Genomic DNA, 18,870 nt, shown 5'->3' with positions numbered 1-18,870 from the left:
TAGCAGTGTTCTCTGCATTATATTAATTTTCCCTTCAATATCCCAGGTATACTTCAGAATGTGTATTGAAGGAAAGACGTGATTTGTTTGGTCTGACTAGGGGCTTACTTATTATTTTCCATAAGCATTCACTGAATATTGAATCTGTAGGAGCTAGGTGGACCTTTTGGTCAAATCCAGTCTGGTACTTCTTATGTTTTTGGTACAAAGCTAGAAGCCTGGAATCTTCTAATCTACAATTCCTGTGATTTGGGTTACTTGCTGTGCCTCTAGGCATGTTATTTATTGTTTGTCTGCCTTAATTTTTCTGCCATGCATCTGTTCTGGGCATGGATTTCAGGTGGTTTTGGACACAATAACGGGATGGGGATCACTTAAAAGTATAGGGCTCTTGTCTTGTTCTGTTTCTCTTCTATTCTAAATTAAACTCAATGCCAACATTGAGTTTATTTGAGACAGCAATTGGTGATCATGTTCCACATTACTAATTGTAACACTAAGCATGTTCAATTCCAGTGGGCAAAAGCATTTGCCCATTAAAACAGAATGAATGGTAGATGCTTATCAAGTGAGCTCAGCTGTCCCTTATCTCTTTTTAAATCATGCTGTAAGTACTCTGCTACTTCAGACTGACATCAAAGTTACGCAAAATACCCATGTATATCTTTTATTTGTACAAAAATAAAAAAATGTTCTGTTGTCAGAAACCTGAATCAAATTTTTTCTTGATAACTGATCTTCATGGGAAAGATTCTGTAGTTTAAAGTTAAACAGTGTTGTTTAAGTGTGAACCTGGCTAAACCCCAGATTTTTGGATACAATTGTTTTGTCCATAGAGATACAGAGAATTAATATGAATGTCATATATTTCTATTAGAAAATCCTATGTATGACTTGGAAAAAAACCCACAAGCCATTAAAACTGCTAAACACTTGTTTACATAAAACTACATTTACATGAACTAACCTGATGTAATTAGGAAAGAGCTTAAGTGCTAAAAAATGTGTTTAAAAACACACTTGAAATGTCTTCCATTTTTAGCACCTTACTCTTTTCACTTCAGGACTTAAAATTACTGTTACAAGTAAACAATGTTTATTTTCACTGTATTTTGCTTTAAAATGTTTGCATTTTTCTAATGTGAATTATGATGTCATACACAGAAATAATATCTTCCAGCCTGGCAGCTCTTAATCTCTCAGTTTGGAAAGCCTTTTTTGCCAAAGTCCTTGGTTTACTACTGAAAACTAGGGATTTTTTTTTTCATCTCTGTCCAGACAAAGGGTCTTTGTTCTCAGTATTTCTTTCATAAATATCTGTCCTGGTTTGGACTTAGACTTTGATAGTGATTGATTAGCCAGTAAATAATTATCACTATTAATAATTGAGACTGAAATTTTCTCATGTTGGTTTTGCAGCGCCAAGTACTCAAGCAGTATCAAAGAGATGCTTATTCTCTTTGCCACCACCATTTACAGAGTTGGGCTCAAAGTTGCTCCAAATGAAGCTGATTCCCGGATTCCTATGATGACCTGGAGCACTTGTGCTTTTACCATCCAGTGTATAGGTAAAGTATCATTTCAGTTTATTCCTTCTCATTAATTGAAAATGTTACAGTTGCTTGATTGTTTAACTTTATACAATGTGATTTTACAAATAATAGTTCTACATAAGTGCAAGCCATATGTAATAGTATAGCAAATTAAATTATATGTAATTACATATATAATAGAATTATTATCTATAAACCAATATAAATAGTAGGATGTTGTTCTTACATAGTAGCTCATGAAATATGGTATGGAATGCCAACATTGAATTTAATTTGAGACAGCAGTTAGTGATTGTAGTAAACCCCAGAGAGATCATGTTCCACATTACTAATTGTAACACTAAGCATGTTCAATTAATATTTTCAGGTTGCCAAAGATCATTGACTTGCAGGCATCTCCTACACTAAATGTCTAATAGCTGTGAAATAGTACTCTGTCTCCTTATTTGGTTTTATCTGTATTCTTTAAAAAATTTTCATGGGATTTGTAGTAGAAAGTCTCTTGTATTCTGAAACTGCTAAGTAGATACCTGGTAGAAAAAGAAACAAAAACCACCAAAAAAACTACCAAACATTCTCTGCCATGAATCTCTCAAGGCAAAAAGATTAGCAGAAAAAAAATTTCATTGTGTGGGATAATGTACCTATTTTATTTCGTTTCTGTACTACATATACAATTAAGTTTGTGTAATGAACATGAAGCTGTAGATAAATCTGTAGATGCTTCCAGGTAGGGAAAAAGGCAAGATCTAGGTCTAAAATGCATGATGAAGGGATTTGGATCATAATTGTACATGTCCATACATGTGATTTGTCAACTACACCAAGTATTTCTTGATGAAGATGTAGAAGTACAAGTTTAGTCTACCTTGAATCTCTAATGGAGTATCAGGAGTTCAGAAGATTTTTAGGTGGATTGGGAATATTCTGATAAAACAGAAATAGAACTGACTGCATCTTTAGTGATGTATTCTATATTTTCAAATAGGTTGAAATAGGTGACCCACTTTATTAACATTACTGTCCTTAATACTGTGCAGATTGGTTTTGTTTGATATATGAAAAAGGATATTGGTGGCTGTCAAGGAGGAGTTAGCCAGTAAGTGCATAAATGCAATAACTGTTGTCACAGGTCTGATATTGAAGGCCTGTGTTAGTAGAAGAAAATTCAGGTACTCTTGAGGAGAAGAGTATAAAGCCAGAGGGATCACTGTGACAGTTTGACTTGGCCACACCACTTCCTTGGAATCATTTTTGTTTGCAAATGGAGCAGACTTTTGTGGAATTGTAAAGCAAAACTGCCTGCATAGCTTCAGTATGCTGGTCTAGGGTCTAGTTATAGTGTATTATTGAAACCATTTAATGGGCATATAGCCAAGCTGCCTAGACAAGGAACTTCAGAGGAACCTCTAGAGGAGGTTCAAAACATCATTGACCTAAGGGAAGTGAATTGGTATCATTGCTAAAAGCCAGACTCCTGAAAAAAGAAACAAACTCAAAACCTGCCAGAACCAAAACCCCACAACAAAAAGCCTCCAAACCAAAATCTACCAATGAAATAAAATTTTAAAAATTCCAGGTGTACTGTTTCATCTCTGGAAAGTGACTGAAGTACAAAACCATTTGAACTGATACCTTTTTACTCAATTGAGTTAATTTGATTTCTTATTTTTTTATTGGCTTATTTTTTCCTGATTATTCCTTCAGAACCAAAGCACTCAGGGAGGAAAGATGAGCTGTATTCCAACTTGGGAGTTTTGTTTTCAAAGTATTTCTGTTAAACTGCAGTCAAATGCAGTAGTGCAAATTTTGCCAGGTTGCCGAGGCAAATTGTGGCTGCCCCAGCCCTGGCAGTGTTCAAGGCCAGGTTGGATGAGGCCTTAAGCAATGTGGTCTGTCTAGTGAGGGTGTCCCTGCCCATGGCAGGGGAGTGGGAATTAGATGAACTTCAAGAGTCTGTTTCAGCCCCTTAACATTCTATCATAAATATGAGGGTAAGATGGCTGCATAGCATCTCTGTAAATGTAACTTGATGGTTTTGAGCATTGCATAAGGGTAACTGAAAATAAATCTGAATCCATAGAATGGATGTTTTATCATCATTCATGTGAAGCAACATTCCTTTAAATCCTTTGTTTGCAAAGTCTGAAAACTGAAAATTTTAAAATTGCTTATTGCAATAATTTATCTTGGAAATGATCAGTGCCATTTAAGACAGATTTGGTTTTTTCAAGAGAATTCTGTTACAACAATTTGGGTGAGCTTTAAAAAGGAGTGTATATAATAAGAATAAATTAATATTAGGTTGTGTAGAAAAAAAAACAACTTAATTTTTTCTGTGTTTAATTTTAAGAAAACCTCTTGGAAACAGAGGGCAAGCCTTTATTTGGATCCCTACAAAATAGACAGGTATGGATGAGTAAGATATGCAATATATTTTAAACAAAAAAATATTTATCATATACATGCATCTATAAACCTCTCAAAACTGCTAACATCAAGATCATTCTCTGTTGAGGGATATCTCTCAATGTGTGGATTCATAGCATAAAGAGCACTTTGAAAGAATAATATCTGCTTATATATGGATGTTCATATTAAATTAATTTGTAAATGTCTTTTATGTTTATGTAGAAGTAGATATGTTTTTACAGTTCTATATCACTCTTATATTTAGCCTTTTTTCCCCATTCAACCCTTTTCTCTTGCGCTCTAGCACAGCGGCCTTAAAGCATTAGTGCAGTTTGCAGCTGCTCAGAGAACAACATCCCCACAGCTTCTGATACAGAAACACCTGATTCGTCTTCTAGGAGGTACTGTAGTCCTTTTATTTACTGCCTTTTGTGTTGTGGAAGTTTCTGTTCCAAAGTGACACACAGGTTAGCACAGCACAGAAGCCAGGGCCAGAGTAATTGACAGCAGTGCAACTTCAGTTGCCTGAAATCATGGTGTGTAGATGGAACTCACCCCAGGTTACCCAGACCTACAGATAGTCAAGTCTGGAACAGATGGGTAACAACTGTTTCTGGCAATGTTCAGAATTACTCAAATTCTCTTCTAAACAGGTGAATAAAGCCACAAAATAGGTCTTTCTTAATTGTGGGACCTCACCTTCTTAGCATGGAGGAGAGCAGGCTCTGGGGAGGCTTCATTGCAGCCTTCCAGTATCCTATGAGGGCTTATAAAAAGGAGGGAAAGGGACTTATTAGAGAGGTAGATAGGGGCAGGACATAAGTGGAATGGTTTTAAACTGAAACAAAATAGGTTTAGGTTAACTATTAGACAGAAATTCTGTACTGTGGGGGTGGTGGGGCACTGAAACAGGCTGCTCAAAGAAGTGGTTGCCCCATCCCTGGAAGTGTTAAAGGTCAGATTGGAGGGAGCTCTGGGCAACCTGATGTAGTGAGTCACATTCCTGCCTTTGGCAGGGGAGATGGAACTGGATCATCTTTAAGCTCCCTTTCAATGCAAACCATTCTATAATTCTGTGACTTTCAGTACTTTCAAAAGTCTGCTTGAAGCCTAGCTTAAGATATTTCAGTCCCAGGGAGAGCTAGTTTGAGGCATGTAGGGGGAAACTAGTTTCCCCCTAGTTTCTTATTGATTGTGTTAGTCTAAGAGTCTTATGTGGGGTTCTTAGGCTTTTGTATTGGGCAAGGTTGTGAGGCATCTAGTGTTGAGGTGCCTAAGGACCTTCACCTTTAACACTATGTGTGATTAATTAATTAGAGGTGGAGAAATAAATATTTATGTCTCAGAATTTTGAAGATATATTAATTAAAATTGTTAACTGTTAGTGCATGTGGAAATAGCTTAACATGCACAATCAAACCAGTGGTAAGCAGTTAATTAAACAGACCCTTACTTAGGGATCTGGACCTTTGTTTGATGAAAACACAGAAATGATAGAGGCTCTAAAATCAGATTCTGATACTACAGTTCAATTCAAAAGAAGAAAATACGTGCTAAATATTTAACTGATACCTTTATTTTGTAGTTCTCCTACCAAACTATAAAGGGGAGGACACTCCATCACTCTTAGAAGTAGATATGTTCCACATTTTGGTAAGCAGGTTAATTTTATTCTTCATATTAATACTTTCTTTTGAGCACAAGTTTTTGTCTACTGTACTCTGTAAATAGTATCTGTTCACTTGCATGAGTCAAATGATTATATATGAGTAACAATCAAATGATTGCATATGACTGCTGTGTTTACTTTTAGTTCTGCTAACTTTCAAATCTTTGCTGTCTTGTTCTTATTAAATTTCCTTCTTGCAATCTCAATCTTCTTTTTACCACTTCCATTGTTATTGAGGATTAAAAAAAACAACTTAAGAAATACACTCAGTTTCTTTCCCTCACTTTCCCTTTGTCTCAATCAGTATCTCATACTCTGATTTCTTTACATCGACTCTCATTACCTTCTGTATTTTTCTTAGCCTCTTCTTTCTGTTCTTAATGCAAATCTGTATTACAGATTTTTCTGCCGTTCAAAAAACTCCAAAGCATGGATTCCAAAACAGCCAATAAAACCAGACTCACCAAATAAAATCTGTCTTGCCCTGGCTGTCCTTCTATCTAATGCTTGGTCTCACTTTCCACTTTTTTCAATGTGCTTTGTCTTGTGTCAAAAAACAGAAATTAATCTTTTTAGGAACTGGGCATGGTATATCTCTAAAGTGACAATTACCATACAGCTCTCTCTGAGTTTCCTACATGCCCTGGTGCTCAAATGGTTAATATTTTCCAGTGAGTTTTTGCTACACTTTGCATTAAAATTAGCAAGATAGATTAACATACTCAGAATACAGAAATAAAATACAAATGTATAGTGAGAGTATAGTTGCTACCCTTGTATCTATTACCAAATTTTTGGCACTTTAATATTTGCCTATTCCTCTTCACTGTAGGTGGGAGCTGTATTATCCTTTCCATCTTTATACTGGGAAGATGCTGTAGACTTGCAACCTTCATCAGTTAGTTCAGCCTATAACCACCTCTACCTCTTCCATCTGACAACACTGGCACACATAATGCAAATAGTCATCTCTTCAGCAACAGGTAGATATGTATTTGTGTTGCATTTTTCTGGCATTTTTGCACAGTTTCTTAAAAATAATGGCTTGATACCATTAGTGTCTTCCAGGTATAAATGTCCTCATAAGAGGTTACACTTAGGCCTAGGTAGTAATAACTGTTTTCTGGTAAAAATGAAGTAGCATTACATCAAGTTCAGAGCATTTTATTATATCACTTCTGTGTGCTTAGGCTAAGAAAACAAAATAGTTATTGATATATCAGTACTTGCTCCAGTCAGTCATTTTAGAGGGGTAACTTTCCCTTATTCACTCCTTGTAAGAGAATCAAAGTTCTGCCAGCATCACTGAGCTGCACAATGATAATCCATATGGATTTTGGAAATAAAATTTTCTTTGCTCTTCAACTTAGTAAATACCCAGATCTGAAATACAGAATCCTGTAAACTGATAGGAGAGAATTAAATTTTTCTCTCTACTTCACAACATAGTTAAAAATTGCCTGTGGACTTTCTAGCTAGTTTGTTTTTTCTTCAGTATGATAGGAATTTTTAAAAAATCTAGACATTTAAAAAATTTCTGTAGTTTAAGCTATGTAGAACAACTTCAGAAGTTCAAGGGAAGGAAGCAGTTCTTTACTGAGGATGATCAATGAGAGTGTAATCCTGATTCTTCCTTGCAGCATTAAGTCTCCGGAGAACATTTTTAAGACAGAAAACAGCAAATAAAAAAGAATTAAGCAAACTAAAGTGGAATTAATTCTGTAATGGAATTGAATTAAAAAAAAAGGGTTTAGTATTTGTAAAAGAGAAGTGTGTCAGGATGTAGTGCATTTACAGTGGACTCTTCTTTTTGTGTGCAGAATCCCCTACTGCTCACTCATCTGACAATGGTGAGGAGGCACAATCTGCACAGTCTTTCTGTAGAGAGGTTTGCCAATACACCAGTGGGTAAGTAACAGTTCAATTGTAGTATTAAATTTTCTTGGAAAGACAGCAATCCAGAGGATTGACCAGGACAACACAGAAGACAGGAAAAAATTACTCATTTTATATGGGGAGTTAGCACAGTGCCTTGTGCTTTCTTCCCATGCTCCTCAACACTGCAAGTGGTGAAAGAAATGCTTTTAGTTAAAGTGGCTGCTTTTTGTGGACAGCAGAGTGAATCATTAGCCTGAGGATGAAAAAATACCTGTATCCATTGTAGAGAGAAATGCATCTAACTGCAGTATTTATTTTTTTCTTTGCTTTGATTATTTTGGTTTAGATCTCTTGTGTTATAAATGGAAACGAGAAAGAAGGAAATGGTCCTACTACAAAAGGGGGATAAGTGTAAAGCTGAACATTATGCCTTATTTGAGTGTTAGTGCCCATTTTTCAGACTTTTCTGACAGGTACAGCTGTCTAATTTGAAGATTTATTACAAGTGTGGTTCATAAACTCAGTACTCACTTCTTGTAAAAAGGGGAAGTTGGAAGTCAAGTGCTGGTGGCTGTGTTTCACAGAATTTGGGGCACACGAGGGTTGCTTCTACACAGCTGCCATTCTACCAATGCTAGCCAAAATATGATAGTGCTAGAATGATTTGCACTATGAACTACTGCAGCTTTTTCTCATTTCTGTTTTACAGTTGCTTCAGTCAGGATATTCCAGGCTGGCTTGTGTGGGATTGTGTTAAAAAAGGCATCATGCCTTACCTTCGTTGTGCTGCTTTATTTTTTCATTATTTGCTGGGAGTTTCTCCACCTGAGGAGCTACTACAAGGTACATAGGAGAAAACAAATGTATGACCTTCTTTGTCTTGAAAGAACTTTTAAATATTCACAATAATTTAACAATAGTCAATACATGAAAGTAAGACTTGGAAGGTAAAGGAATTACTAATTCGTAGAGGAAGGGGCAGGCACTTGAGGCTGAGTTGTCCTGACCTGCATAGAAGATGCAAATATGTGAATTGTCAGTGATGTATTGATAGTGAGTACTTGTTGATAAATATTCAGCAGTTTAAAGATAATTTCAGGAATTTAAGTTACATCACCTGAGAAATTGCCTGAAATGTATTTTGAAAGCCCAGTGTTTTTTGTAGTGCTAATGTTGGTAAATGCTAAAGATACCAGGATTGAGCCAAACAAAGCCAAACAGGTACAAAGCACAATATAAAACTTAAGCCTCTTCCTTGAAGGATCCTAATACATTACTGTTACTAACCCCAAAAATAAATATTTTGTTATGTGTCAAAATGCAGCGAAACACAGAATCATCAACTGTTTGGAAAGAAGAGCAGTAATTTTTATGAATAACTGAGACAAAATATAACCCATATATAACAACAAAAATGAAAAATTGATTTATATAAACTGTGAATTAAATTAGAATTTTATTAGGATATGCAAGTCAAAATCTCTGCACACTGGGATATGCTGTTATCCTTACCAGGGGTCTGGATCTTTGATACTGTAGGGAGGAATCTTTCTGGTGAACCAACAATGTAATTTTCTGTAGCAGAGACAATCAATGACCACCCAGCAAACTATAAAATTAGCCCAATTTTATGTATTGTTAGCACTGACTTGATTACAGCAAAATTTAATATCATTGAGGACTATCGTAAGGGTAGTGAAAAAATAAAATGCAAGTACAGAAATCTTCTGCACTTGTGTGACAAATTATGCAGTAATTTAAGCAAGGAATTTTGGTATTATGCATTAAAATAAGTAACTTATGCATTAAAAAATACTTAATTATATATGTCAAATTTGTTTAAACAGATCCTCAGCTAATCCAAATGATAGCTCTGATTAGGTTGGCAGAATAATATCCAGTTGTACGATGTAGACGCTATGATGAAGCTGTAGGATACAGGCTATTCAATGGAAAAGGGATCAGGAGATTTCTAGTTTTGAGTGAATTATTCAGCAGTGCTGAAACACTTAAGCACTCATTTGTGTTTTCTTTTGCAGTTTCTGAAGAAGGGCAATTCAAGGCACTTTGTAGTTACCTCTCTCTACCTACAAATTTGTTCCTGCTCTTCCATGAATATTGGGACACAGTAAATCCACTGCTTCAAAGGTACTAACTGGGACTGGACAGGCCATGTTCTCCTATTATGGTGGCCCTGTGGGAATTCTAGACCAAAATTGTTAATGAATGACTAAGCTCAAACTCATACTGAAGTTCTAAACATTTTGTACAGGTACACTAAATCTCTTAAAGCACTTCAGAAACATAAAGCACTCTCTATTTTATGATAATTCCAGTATTAACTAATTACAGATTAAGGGACTAGTGCTTGCAGACCTATATGAAACCATACAGACAGAAGTTATTTTAAACCATTGCATGTTTGATATGGCACTCAGTGCTCATTTACCTATTTTTAATCTGTCCTCAGCAAAAGTGCTGATTATACGAGCTATAAAATGAAAATGTGGAAAATCATGTAGCTAGCAGAGTGAGGCTTTGTTTTATTTCTTCTCAACATTTGCAAAATAGACTGGTGGATGTTGAAATTGGCTTAATGGTTAAAAGGTACTATTTGAGCATTATGTGCCTTGCCATCTGCAGTCATGGAATCATAGAATGTTAGAGGGTTGGGGGAACCTTAAAGACCATCTGGATTCTCAGCACCCTGCCATGGGCAGGGACACCTTCCACTAAAGCAGGCTGCTCCAAGACTTATTCAACCTGGACTTGAACACTTCCAGGATTGGGGCATCCAAAACTTCTCTGGGCAACCTGTTCCAGTATCTTACCATCCTCAGAGGAAAGAATTTCTTCCTAATTTCTAACCTAAATTTCGCTTCTTTCCGTTTGTGAAAGTAGCAGTAAAGAAAACATTTTCTTTAGCAGTAAAGAAAGAATTGGTTAAATTCTGCATTCAAAACCTCAAATTAAATGAATGGACACACCATACCTCATCCCCAGTTAAGACTAGAGCAGCTATATTGTGTTGGAGACTGTGTATTTGACATGACCATTTGAGCACCTGATGGCAGTAATGTTTATTCCTGGTTCTTGGCGGAATTCTCTGACTCACATTAGCTTTTACTTCGTTGTTGTTTGGTTGGGTTTTTTAACCTCTAGTTGTTTTAATCTTTGTGGTCTAGATTTCTTCAATTTAGGGACATTACATTTTGAACTGTTGATTTCCAATAGTCCATATAGCTGACCTAAACAGTTCCCTACATACAGTTTTATTATTATCAATTCCATTTGTAGTGTATATTATTACATATAAATGAATAGATTCGTTTTTACAAGTAAACTATTAAATGAATTTTTCTTACTTGTTCTTACATATTTGCTTAAAGACATAGAAGTGTTTCTAAGAGAATACAAATATGATGCTTGTGAACATAGGGAAAGATCACTAGAAGCAGGATTAACAAATAGTTACTGTGCTACAGAAAAAGAGGTTTCAAGTAGGAGGCTGCGTATTTAACATAATAGTAACAGTTGCCAAATCATCATGCAGGTTCCCATATGTTTTTTCACAGATTCTTATTTCAGAAGACTGAATTCGATGATTGTTGAGAAATGTGTTAAATGAAGCATACTAGATTGACCATCTGCTGCAGTTCTTTCTCCCTTCTCCTTTTTTTTTTGTAGAAATAACTTGAAAGACATCTTAAATATACCAGCTCCTCTCTTCTGTAGCTGGCCACTACCTGCCATTTTTTTGATGGACACATTTGGCCATTCTAAGCAATTATGTAATAAACCATTGTAAAATAGCCTTTAGGTGATGGTTATTTAATAAAAGCAACAAATATTTTTCTATTAGAATGCACAATATTTATTTCTGCTCTATCTTCTAGCATATGTATTTCAAAAGGTGCTGTGTTTTGTATCCCACATTGAGGAACTGAGTATGTCTGAAGACTACTTGCATTGTTTAACTCTGTGTAAATCTAGTGGCTTTATGTGCATGATGGTATTTTTAAGTCTTTTTTGGTATTTTTAAGTCTTTTTTCACATAGGTTTTTCCTCCTGTATGCAAAACATTCTCCTGATGAAAACAATTATAAAACACCCCTGTTTTTTTTCTTACAAAGTTTTAGGTAGAACTGTCAGTGCTTTTTATCAGTGTTTTGTGTTTGCTTATCACTTACTAGTTTAATTTAATGAACGTAAACGTATATTTTTATCAAGTACTGTAATCTGCAAATGTGTGTTTGAAATAGGTGGTGTGCTGATCCAGTGGTGTTAAGTTGTTTGAAAGGGAAAAGCATTGCAATAAGGTAAGCTTGTTGTTGTTGTTTTCTTCTGGTTTTGACTTAAAACACTTGAAAGAATGAAATGCTTATTGTGGGCAAGTCAGAGACGTCATGTTTTATTCCTTCTGCCCTACTGCTAGAAGTACATTTCTCTTTAAATCTCTTTCCACTGTATTGTTCCTCATACATTGACTCTTTATTGAGATTGTACAACATTGTTAGACAAGTAATCTGTCCTGCTCTAGGAAAGACCAAAAGCTAACTGAAATAGGAAATGTCTTCATACATGTAGGTTACATGTGAAATTTAAGATCAGCACCTTTGCTGGAATATAGAAATGTTGAAGCTCCTGTGTGGAGCATCTCATTTGAGATTCTGGGACTGAAGAATTGCTCTAGAATTGTGGACCTCTGCAGAAATGACCAAAAGCTTAGCAGGAGTTTATGGTTATTTAGTCCATTTTTTGCTTTGATCTTTATTATTCTCATAATACTTCTAATCCACTTACCCAGGTATCCTAGGAAAAGAAATCATTTAATAGAGCTTCCCGAAGACTACAGTTGCCTTCTGAATCAAGCCTCTCAGTTTAGGTAAGATGTGGCATATTTAGTTGTTTTCTTAGGTGTTTTGTCACTTTTAGTGAATTTTATATTCTTGCAGTTACTGTAACTGGTATTGAAAGAATACAGAAATTATTTTGTATAGAAGGCATTGTTATGGTTGTACTGACCTACACTAGTACCTGTTCATTTTAAATGTGAAGCACAACAGCTTGCTAAATGAAGTCACTTGTGTTTGATAAGACAGCATATAAAATTTTTATAGCTTAGACTGCTGGTCACTTTTCTCCTGCGGAATGTGCATTTGGTTTGGCCATAGGCCTGAAAATTATTTTTGCACTGGACACAACAAGCTCAGATGATGGCACTGTTTTTTGCCAAGAAGTGTGACTCATAGGATAATTGAGGTCAGAAGGGACTTCTGTTGATCATCTAGTTCAACCTCCTACTCAAAGGAGATATCTTGCAGATAATTAATTTTAAACAGTGTGAAAATACAACATAAGGAGGCAGATATGTTATTTGATTGTGATATGTCATAGGCTTTTGTTTGATTGTGATTTGGGGTTTTTAATTGGTTGGATAGGTCTTTTGGGGGTTTTCTTAAGGAGCATTAACCTTTAGTTAAAATTTCTTTTAAAGTTTTGGTTTCTGCTGTGACATGCTGGTTACGCTTCTTTTAGATGCCCACGGTCTTCTGATGATGAACAAAAGCACCCGGTATTGTGTTTATTCTGTGGGGCAATGCTGTGTTCCCAGAACACTTGCTGTCAGGAGCTGGTGAATGGGGAGGAGCTGGGAGCCTGTACTTCTCATGCTCTTCAATGTGGAGCTGGAGTCTGCATGTTTCTCAAGTAAGTAGCCAGAATTCACAACATTGTCAAAGCGTTTGATTCTTTTTGTCTGAGATAAAGAAACAACACTTTGACATAAATTATAGCTCACCAGAAAGGGAAGATCCTGATTGGAGTTGTATTTTAAATGTAGCTATTCTTTTCTTTAAGAATCAGGGAATGCAAAGTTGTCCTCATTGAAGGTAAAACCAGGGGCTGCTTATATCCTGCACCCTATTTGGATGAATATGGAGAAACAGATCCAGGTCTAAAGTAAGTAAATGCCTGACTTCCTACCTCTCCATTTTTATCTTTCTTTCCTTCTTATACTCATTGGACAACAACATTCTTCTGGCTAGTGTGTACAGCACTGTATGTAATGCATGTCTTGACCTGGGGAACTGATGGCAGTTTCCAGTCAGAAGTGGGTAGTTTATAATGAGAAAATACACTTTTTTAGTACTGTTAAACTTTCTTACTTGTCTCAAGAATGCTTTGTATGCATTTCATCAGAAACATGAGAACTGCCATTGCTGAAATATCATCATAGAAATGGCAGTCATTGCTTGTCACAAGTAGAGATATTTTTTCATTTCCGATAGACTTGTTTGGAATTTAATTAGTATTTAATTAGTCTAGAGTTAATGTTAGCCTATTAATTGGACAGTTTATCAGTTGCTATTCTGATATGCTAACTGGTTGTTCTCTTTTCCTCTGAAGAAGAGGGAATCCCCTGCACTTATGTCAGGAGCGTTACCGGAAGCTCCATCTGCTGTGGCAGCAGCACTGCATCATAGAGGAGATTGCCAGGAGCCAAGAAACAAATCAGATCTTCTTTGGATTCAACTGGCAGCTGCTCTGAGTCTCTTGATTTTAGCGAAAACTCTGACCTGTGGCAGTACTTTGGAAAAGGAAAGGAAGGTGGCAGTAAAAAATCTACTCAAGTGGTTTCTGTAGTTCAGACAATTAATTGATGGATTCTCTAGATTGGATGTATCACAGATGCATTGAAACAGAAACTCGTATCATATATTTTCCTCTTTTTTCCTCTCCAAAAAAAGGAAAATCACATTCTGTAATTATTACTGAACCAGAAATATTTCAGTTTTTTCAGAAGTTCAGATTGTTTTATGTGTTTTCATGAGGACAGTTCCCAAATGCTGTTTTTCAGAGCACACACCACATTTGTCTCTTCCATGCCTTGAGAACATATCTAAATGGTGTTGCCAAGGAAAAGCCTCCTTTACTTTCTTCCTGGGTTCTTTTCCCAAGCTTAGTGAAGCTTTAAATAGATTGAGACCTTATTGGAGTGGAAGGTGCAAGGTCTTTAGTCACCTGCAGCAACAGGTAAAATAAAAAATAAGTTTTACAGAAAAAGCTTGCATTCAGATATACCTTGGGATTTAATGAAGAGTTTTCATTGTTGAATTCTTTAAATGAGAAGTGTGGAATAGAAGGTGCATGGACGGATTACCATCTTGCTTGTTGCATCAAAAAATTAAGTCTGTGCTTTTTGCATTGCCAGAACTGCACTTTATCTAATGAAATTGTCCTCCATTAATGTATATCATAGGAGGTCTGGGGCTTCACCATTTGCCTAGGTTGTGGTTAGTTTTACTTCTTTTACAGTTTGTCTTCGGAGACCTTCCCCAAGAATCAAAAGTGAAAATACTGCAGATATGTAGTTGTGGTGTAGCTCTGTAAGCTACCAAGCCAGAGACCTCAGTGAAATAAACAGCCTTCAAAGCTGTCACTGGACTTAAATCAAGGCCCAAAACCAGCAAGTTTTAGAATCAGAAATAAGTTTGCCCTTATCCAAGGGATTTTTCCACTCATTATCCTCTGTCACTGTTGTTTGAGCATGTTTTGAAGTCTGCATAAATGAAATTGTGTGTTTTGGGAGGCATGTTCAGTGGTTCCATGCCAGGTAGAGCAGAAAAGGGAAGAAAAGGTGGCTAAATCTGTCTCTTTGCCCTTCAGTAGTTAATAGCACATTGTGATTGAACTCTCTCTCAATGATATGTGATTGTGCTTCAGTTCTAAATGTTTGTTGTTCTGTTTTCTGAATTTCAGCCATAATATACATGAGAGAATTTGTAATGTGATGGATAAAAACTCTTTCCCATGGAAATGGCATCTCCTGAGAAAGTTTGAAGTTGTCACGACCCTCCATTTCCTTGCCTCTTTGCTATTTGTAGATTCTTTGGTGCCATTTTAATCAGGCTTTCAAGGGGACTTTTTCAAATTAATGTCTGAGTGTTTTTATGTGATTTCTGATTTCTTTTTTGTTTTGTTTTCTTTTCCCACAATTACGTGAGAGATAGTAGAATCACAATTAATGATTTAGATTTAAATACCATTCTTCTGGGTTTTTTAAAAATGTTTTTTGAGTATGTATGTATGAGTGCACTGACCAGCACCATAACTAATCTAAATATGGAATACCAATGATCTCAAACATTGTTGTGGTTTCAAACACTTTTTAAAAACTTCTGCTGTAATCCTTCCCCAGTGATATAAAAAGTTGGCTTTGATATGTTTTCCAGGTATTCTCTTTCTTGAAATTAAGACCATTCTCCTTATTTTGATTCTGTCAGATTTTAAACCTGAATATTAAACTCTTAGAAGACAAATGTTAATGCTGTTAGTCTTCTCTAAAACATGTTTGAAACACATACTGAATTTAGAACAATTGTCATGAAAACTTGCATGCGCTGGTGATTTTTATATCATCAAAACACTGCTTACAAACAAAAATATTGAATTAAGACTGGCAAATGCCTCATTGGTACCAAACCTGTATTCTCTTACTGATTACCTCTGATATTTACATATTCAGTTATCAAGACCTTTCAGTTATCTTGCACTTCACTGATACAAAATTTCCATTTTCCAATATACAGTGAGATCACTTTATTTTGTTTTCTGTCTGAACTGTAGTATACAAGGATTTGGTAAGAGCAAGTGAGCTTCTTTAAAGCTCTGGAAATCTCTTTGTAGCTAAAGAAGTGGGAGAGGAAAGTTGAGTCTACATTTGCACATACTAATTTAGCAAATGGGCTCCCCTATAATTCACTGACTAGCGTGGTCATCTTTCATTTCATAAATTACTATGCAGTTTTGTTCACTGTGAGTATAATCTGTATTTAGTGACTGCAAGATGCTTATGCCACTTATTTCTGTTCCATCCAAGCTGACAGAAGTTATTTGATAATGCACATACTGGTATCTTAAATTGCAAAAATGTAAATTTGAAACTTGTATAATGTTCTTGTGCTTTTGAAATAAAATATCTTGTATATGTATATTTAAAAAAAAAGGAAATAAAGTAACTTCTCGTAGATTACTCAGTTTTTATTTGGAGGCACTTTGGCACCTCACAGTTCATTTTACCAAGAGTGTTATAGTGGTGTCTGTCAGTATGGGAAAGGAGAAGAGCTGGAAAATGGTTGGTAAACTATCAGTTATCCATGTAGGCTGTATCTTGGTCATATTGTAAGGAATGGTAGGGTGCCTTTTTCTTATGTAAAGATACGCTCCATGTGAAACCTGTCCTAGTATTTTACAGATGCAAATTCCTACACTGTCTACATAAATTTCTAAAAGAAGTTAACAGTACAGAATTTAATTTTTATATGCCCTGAAACTGATCTAGTTGAGTGCATCTAGTTTTGTTTCTTCTTGAAGAAACTGGCTGTACTGTTTGGCAGATACTTTTAGCCTCTAGAAAGGGAAACTTTATGTTGTTGGTCTCATGTGCTGTGTGATACATACTTTAAAAAAAAAAGTGGTTTATTATAGACCTAAGCAAGCAGTCAGGACATCTTTTGCATAGATATGGCCAGTACTTCTTGCTCTTAATGTTACAGGCTGCTGGTTCTCATCATGTTCTCACTGCTTTGTTGAAGCTTTGGGCACCATTTGGGTGCTAATGATATTGCTCTTTATGCTTATTCTCGGTAAATGGTTTTTAAGAACTGATTCCTGAAAAGGTGAAAGGTAGAGGTAGATAGGTTGAAGTCTACTAACAGAAATGTTCTGAAGAAAATTAGAAGAAGAATCCTGTTAATTAAGGGAAAAAAGAAAAGAAGACATGGCAGTATTTCTTGTGTAATAAAAATCTCAATGTACAAAGTTATGTAGAGGAGTATTTTAACTATTATATGCTCTGCATTATGGTTGAAATCCATTTATTTTCTAGACAACAATGATGAATAATCTCCAATGTAAACTATTCAGATTCATAATACAGCATCTATGCTGTTACTTAGATTCTTCTAACCTATTACTTGATAAGGTGTTCAAAGATGTTATCAAAAATAGAAGTAGTTTCATTTCTGTGGCACAATCTCTTCTCTTTGTTTTTATCAGTGTTTTCCAGGTAGGCTAAATTGGAAGGTTCATACAGGAAAAAATGGCTTATAATGAAAATCCACTTCCTTACATGTGTCTCTGATCTAGTTATTTCTAATCCTAGCTACATTTCTCTGAAATTGCATTCAGTACAGTCAAAATCATTCACAAAAGTGAAGTTATGTAAAGGAAATTTGCATTGAAGGAGAGCAAGCTGAAATTCCAAGAGGTGATATATACGTGGTTTTGTGTTACCATGAGTAAGAGACCAGGTTAAACATGAGACATTGAAATGGGACCTGACTTTTATTTTTGCTGTTCATGAGATCAGTGTCAAAAAAGGAGTATAGTTTGTGCTGTATAAGTACAGGTTGTCAAACAACTTAGAGTCCATCAGACTTAATTTTAGATTTCTAGGCTTTATGCTTGAGTGAATGAGCTGCAGCAAAATGTTGTGAAACACAAAGTGGGGACTGTGGATTTCATGATCATTTGAAGTCCTTGCTGTATTTGTGAAGATGTGGGGTTAGCCTTTCTCAGAAGACCACAGAACCTTATATCTCCTCCTTAATTGTGCCTGAAATTTAATATTGGGCTCTTTGGGTACAAGAATTGAGATGTTCATCCCAAGGTGATGAAGATCTGCTTGAACTAGTTCATTCAAGTTCCTGCTTGAACTACGTTCATTTTAACAAAATCCTAGATGTGCTGCATGTTTATATTTCTTACTGGTTTTTCTCTGTGATCAACATATGGAGCAGGTATTTTCAGTAGCAATGCGCAAGCTTTTAAGGAAGAGCATCATACATGCAATTTCTAAAGAAATTCTCATTGTGCCTTCATCAGAAACTCAACATTACAGTGTTTATTTCATTTTTAAAATTAATAACTTGATAAAGAAGACAGTTTTATGCATAGGTAAGTTCCTTACTCTGGAATTTTCTGTATTGTTATACATTTTGGCTGGATTAGGCATTAGTAACAAATAGGATAACAAGTGTCCCCTGAATCGTATTTATTTCTGTATCTGAGCAGATGCCCTGGCTTAAAGGCTTGGCTCACTAATGCCATCTGCCTTTATGAATTACAGAGAGTTAAAGATGGAGTCGGTGCTGCTGCCTGAGTTTGTTTCCTTGATCCAGTGCCTCTGGTGTTAAATACTACAGGAAACCCAAACGGTCATGAGAGGTGCTATAAAGGAAGCTGGATATGTAGGGTGTAGCAATTCCATGTTCTGAGGAAATCAGTAAATACAAAGCAAAGAAGAAAGCATTTATTAACAAAAGTAAATTTTATCCTGATACTGTGAAGTGAGCT

General features: G+C 35.7%; 1 protein-coding gene across 5 annotated transcripts in view; it reads left to right on the top strand.

Annotated features, from left to right (window-relative positions):
• UBR1 (ubiquitin protein ligase E3 component n-recognin 1) overlaps positions 1-16,546 on the top strand; it is a 60,539-nt gene extending 43,993 nt beyond the window's left edge. For all 5 annotated transcript variants that reach the window (XM_054634214.2, XM_054634211.2, XM_054634213.2 and 2 more), the window contains 13 exons: positions 1,420-1,568; positions 3,907-3,962; positions 4,270-4,366; positions 5,551-5,618; positions 6,467-6,617; positions 7,455-7,542; positions 8,222-8,355; positions 9,552-9,660; positions 11,775-11,831; positions 12,320-12,397; positions 13,051-13,221; positions 13,372-13,473; positions 13,921-16,546. In XM_054634214.2, coding sequence (XP_054490189.2) covers positions 1,420-1,568; positions 3,907-3,962; positions 4,270-4,366; positions 5,551-5,618; positions 6,467-6,617; positions 7,455-7,542; positions 8,222-8,355; positions 9,552-9,660; positions 11,775-11,831; positions 12,320-12,397; positions 13,051-13,221; positions 13,372-13,473; positions 13,921-14,062 — 1,402 coding nt within the window. In that variant the 3' untranslated portion in view covers positions 14,063-16,546. The remainder of the gene's footprint in view (positions 1-1,419; positions 1,569-3,906; positions 3,963-4,269; positions 4,367-5,550; positions 5,619-6,466; positions 6,618-7,454; positions 7,543-8,221; positions 8,356-9,551; positions 9,661-11,774; positions 11,832-12,319; positions 12,398-13,050; positions 13,222-13,371; positions 13,474-13,920) is intronic.
• Positions 16,547-18,870: the final 2,324 nt, after the last annotated feature.

The sequence above is a fragment of the Agelaius phoeniceus genome, chromosome 6 (assembly GCF_051311805.1).
Source record: "Agelaius phoeniceus isolate bAgePho1 chromosome 6, bAgePho1.hap1, whole genome shotgun sequence".
NCBI classification, from domain to species: domain Eukaryota; kingdom Metazoa; phylum Chordata; class Aves; order Passeriformes; family Icteridae; genus Agelaius; species Agelaius phoeniceus.
Note: the sequence above shows the minus strand (reverse complement) of the source record. Positions and strands in the feature narration are given on the sequence as shown.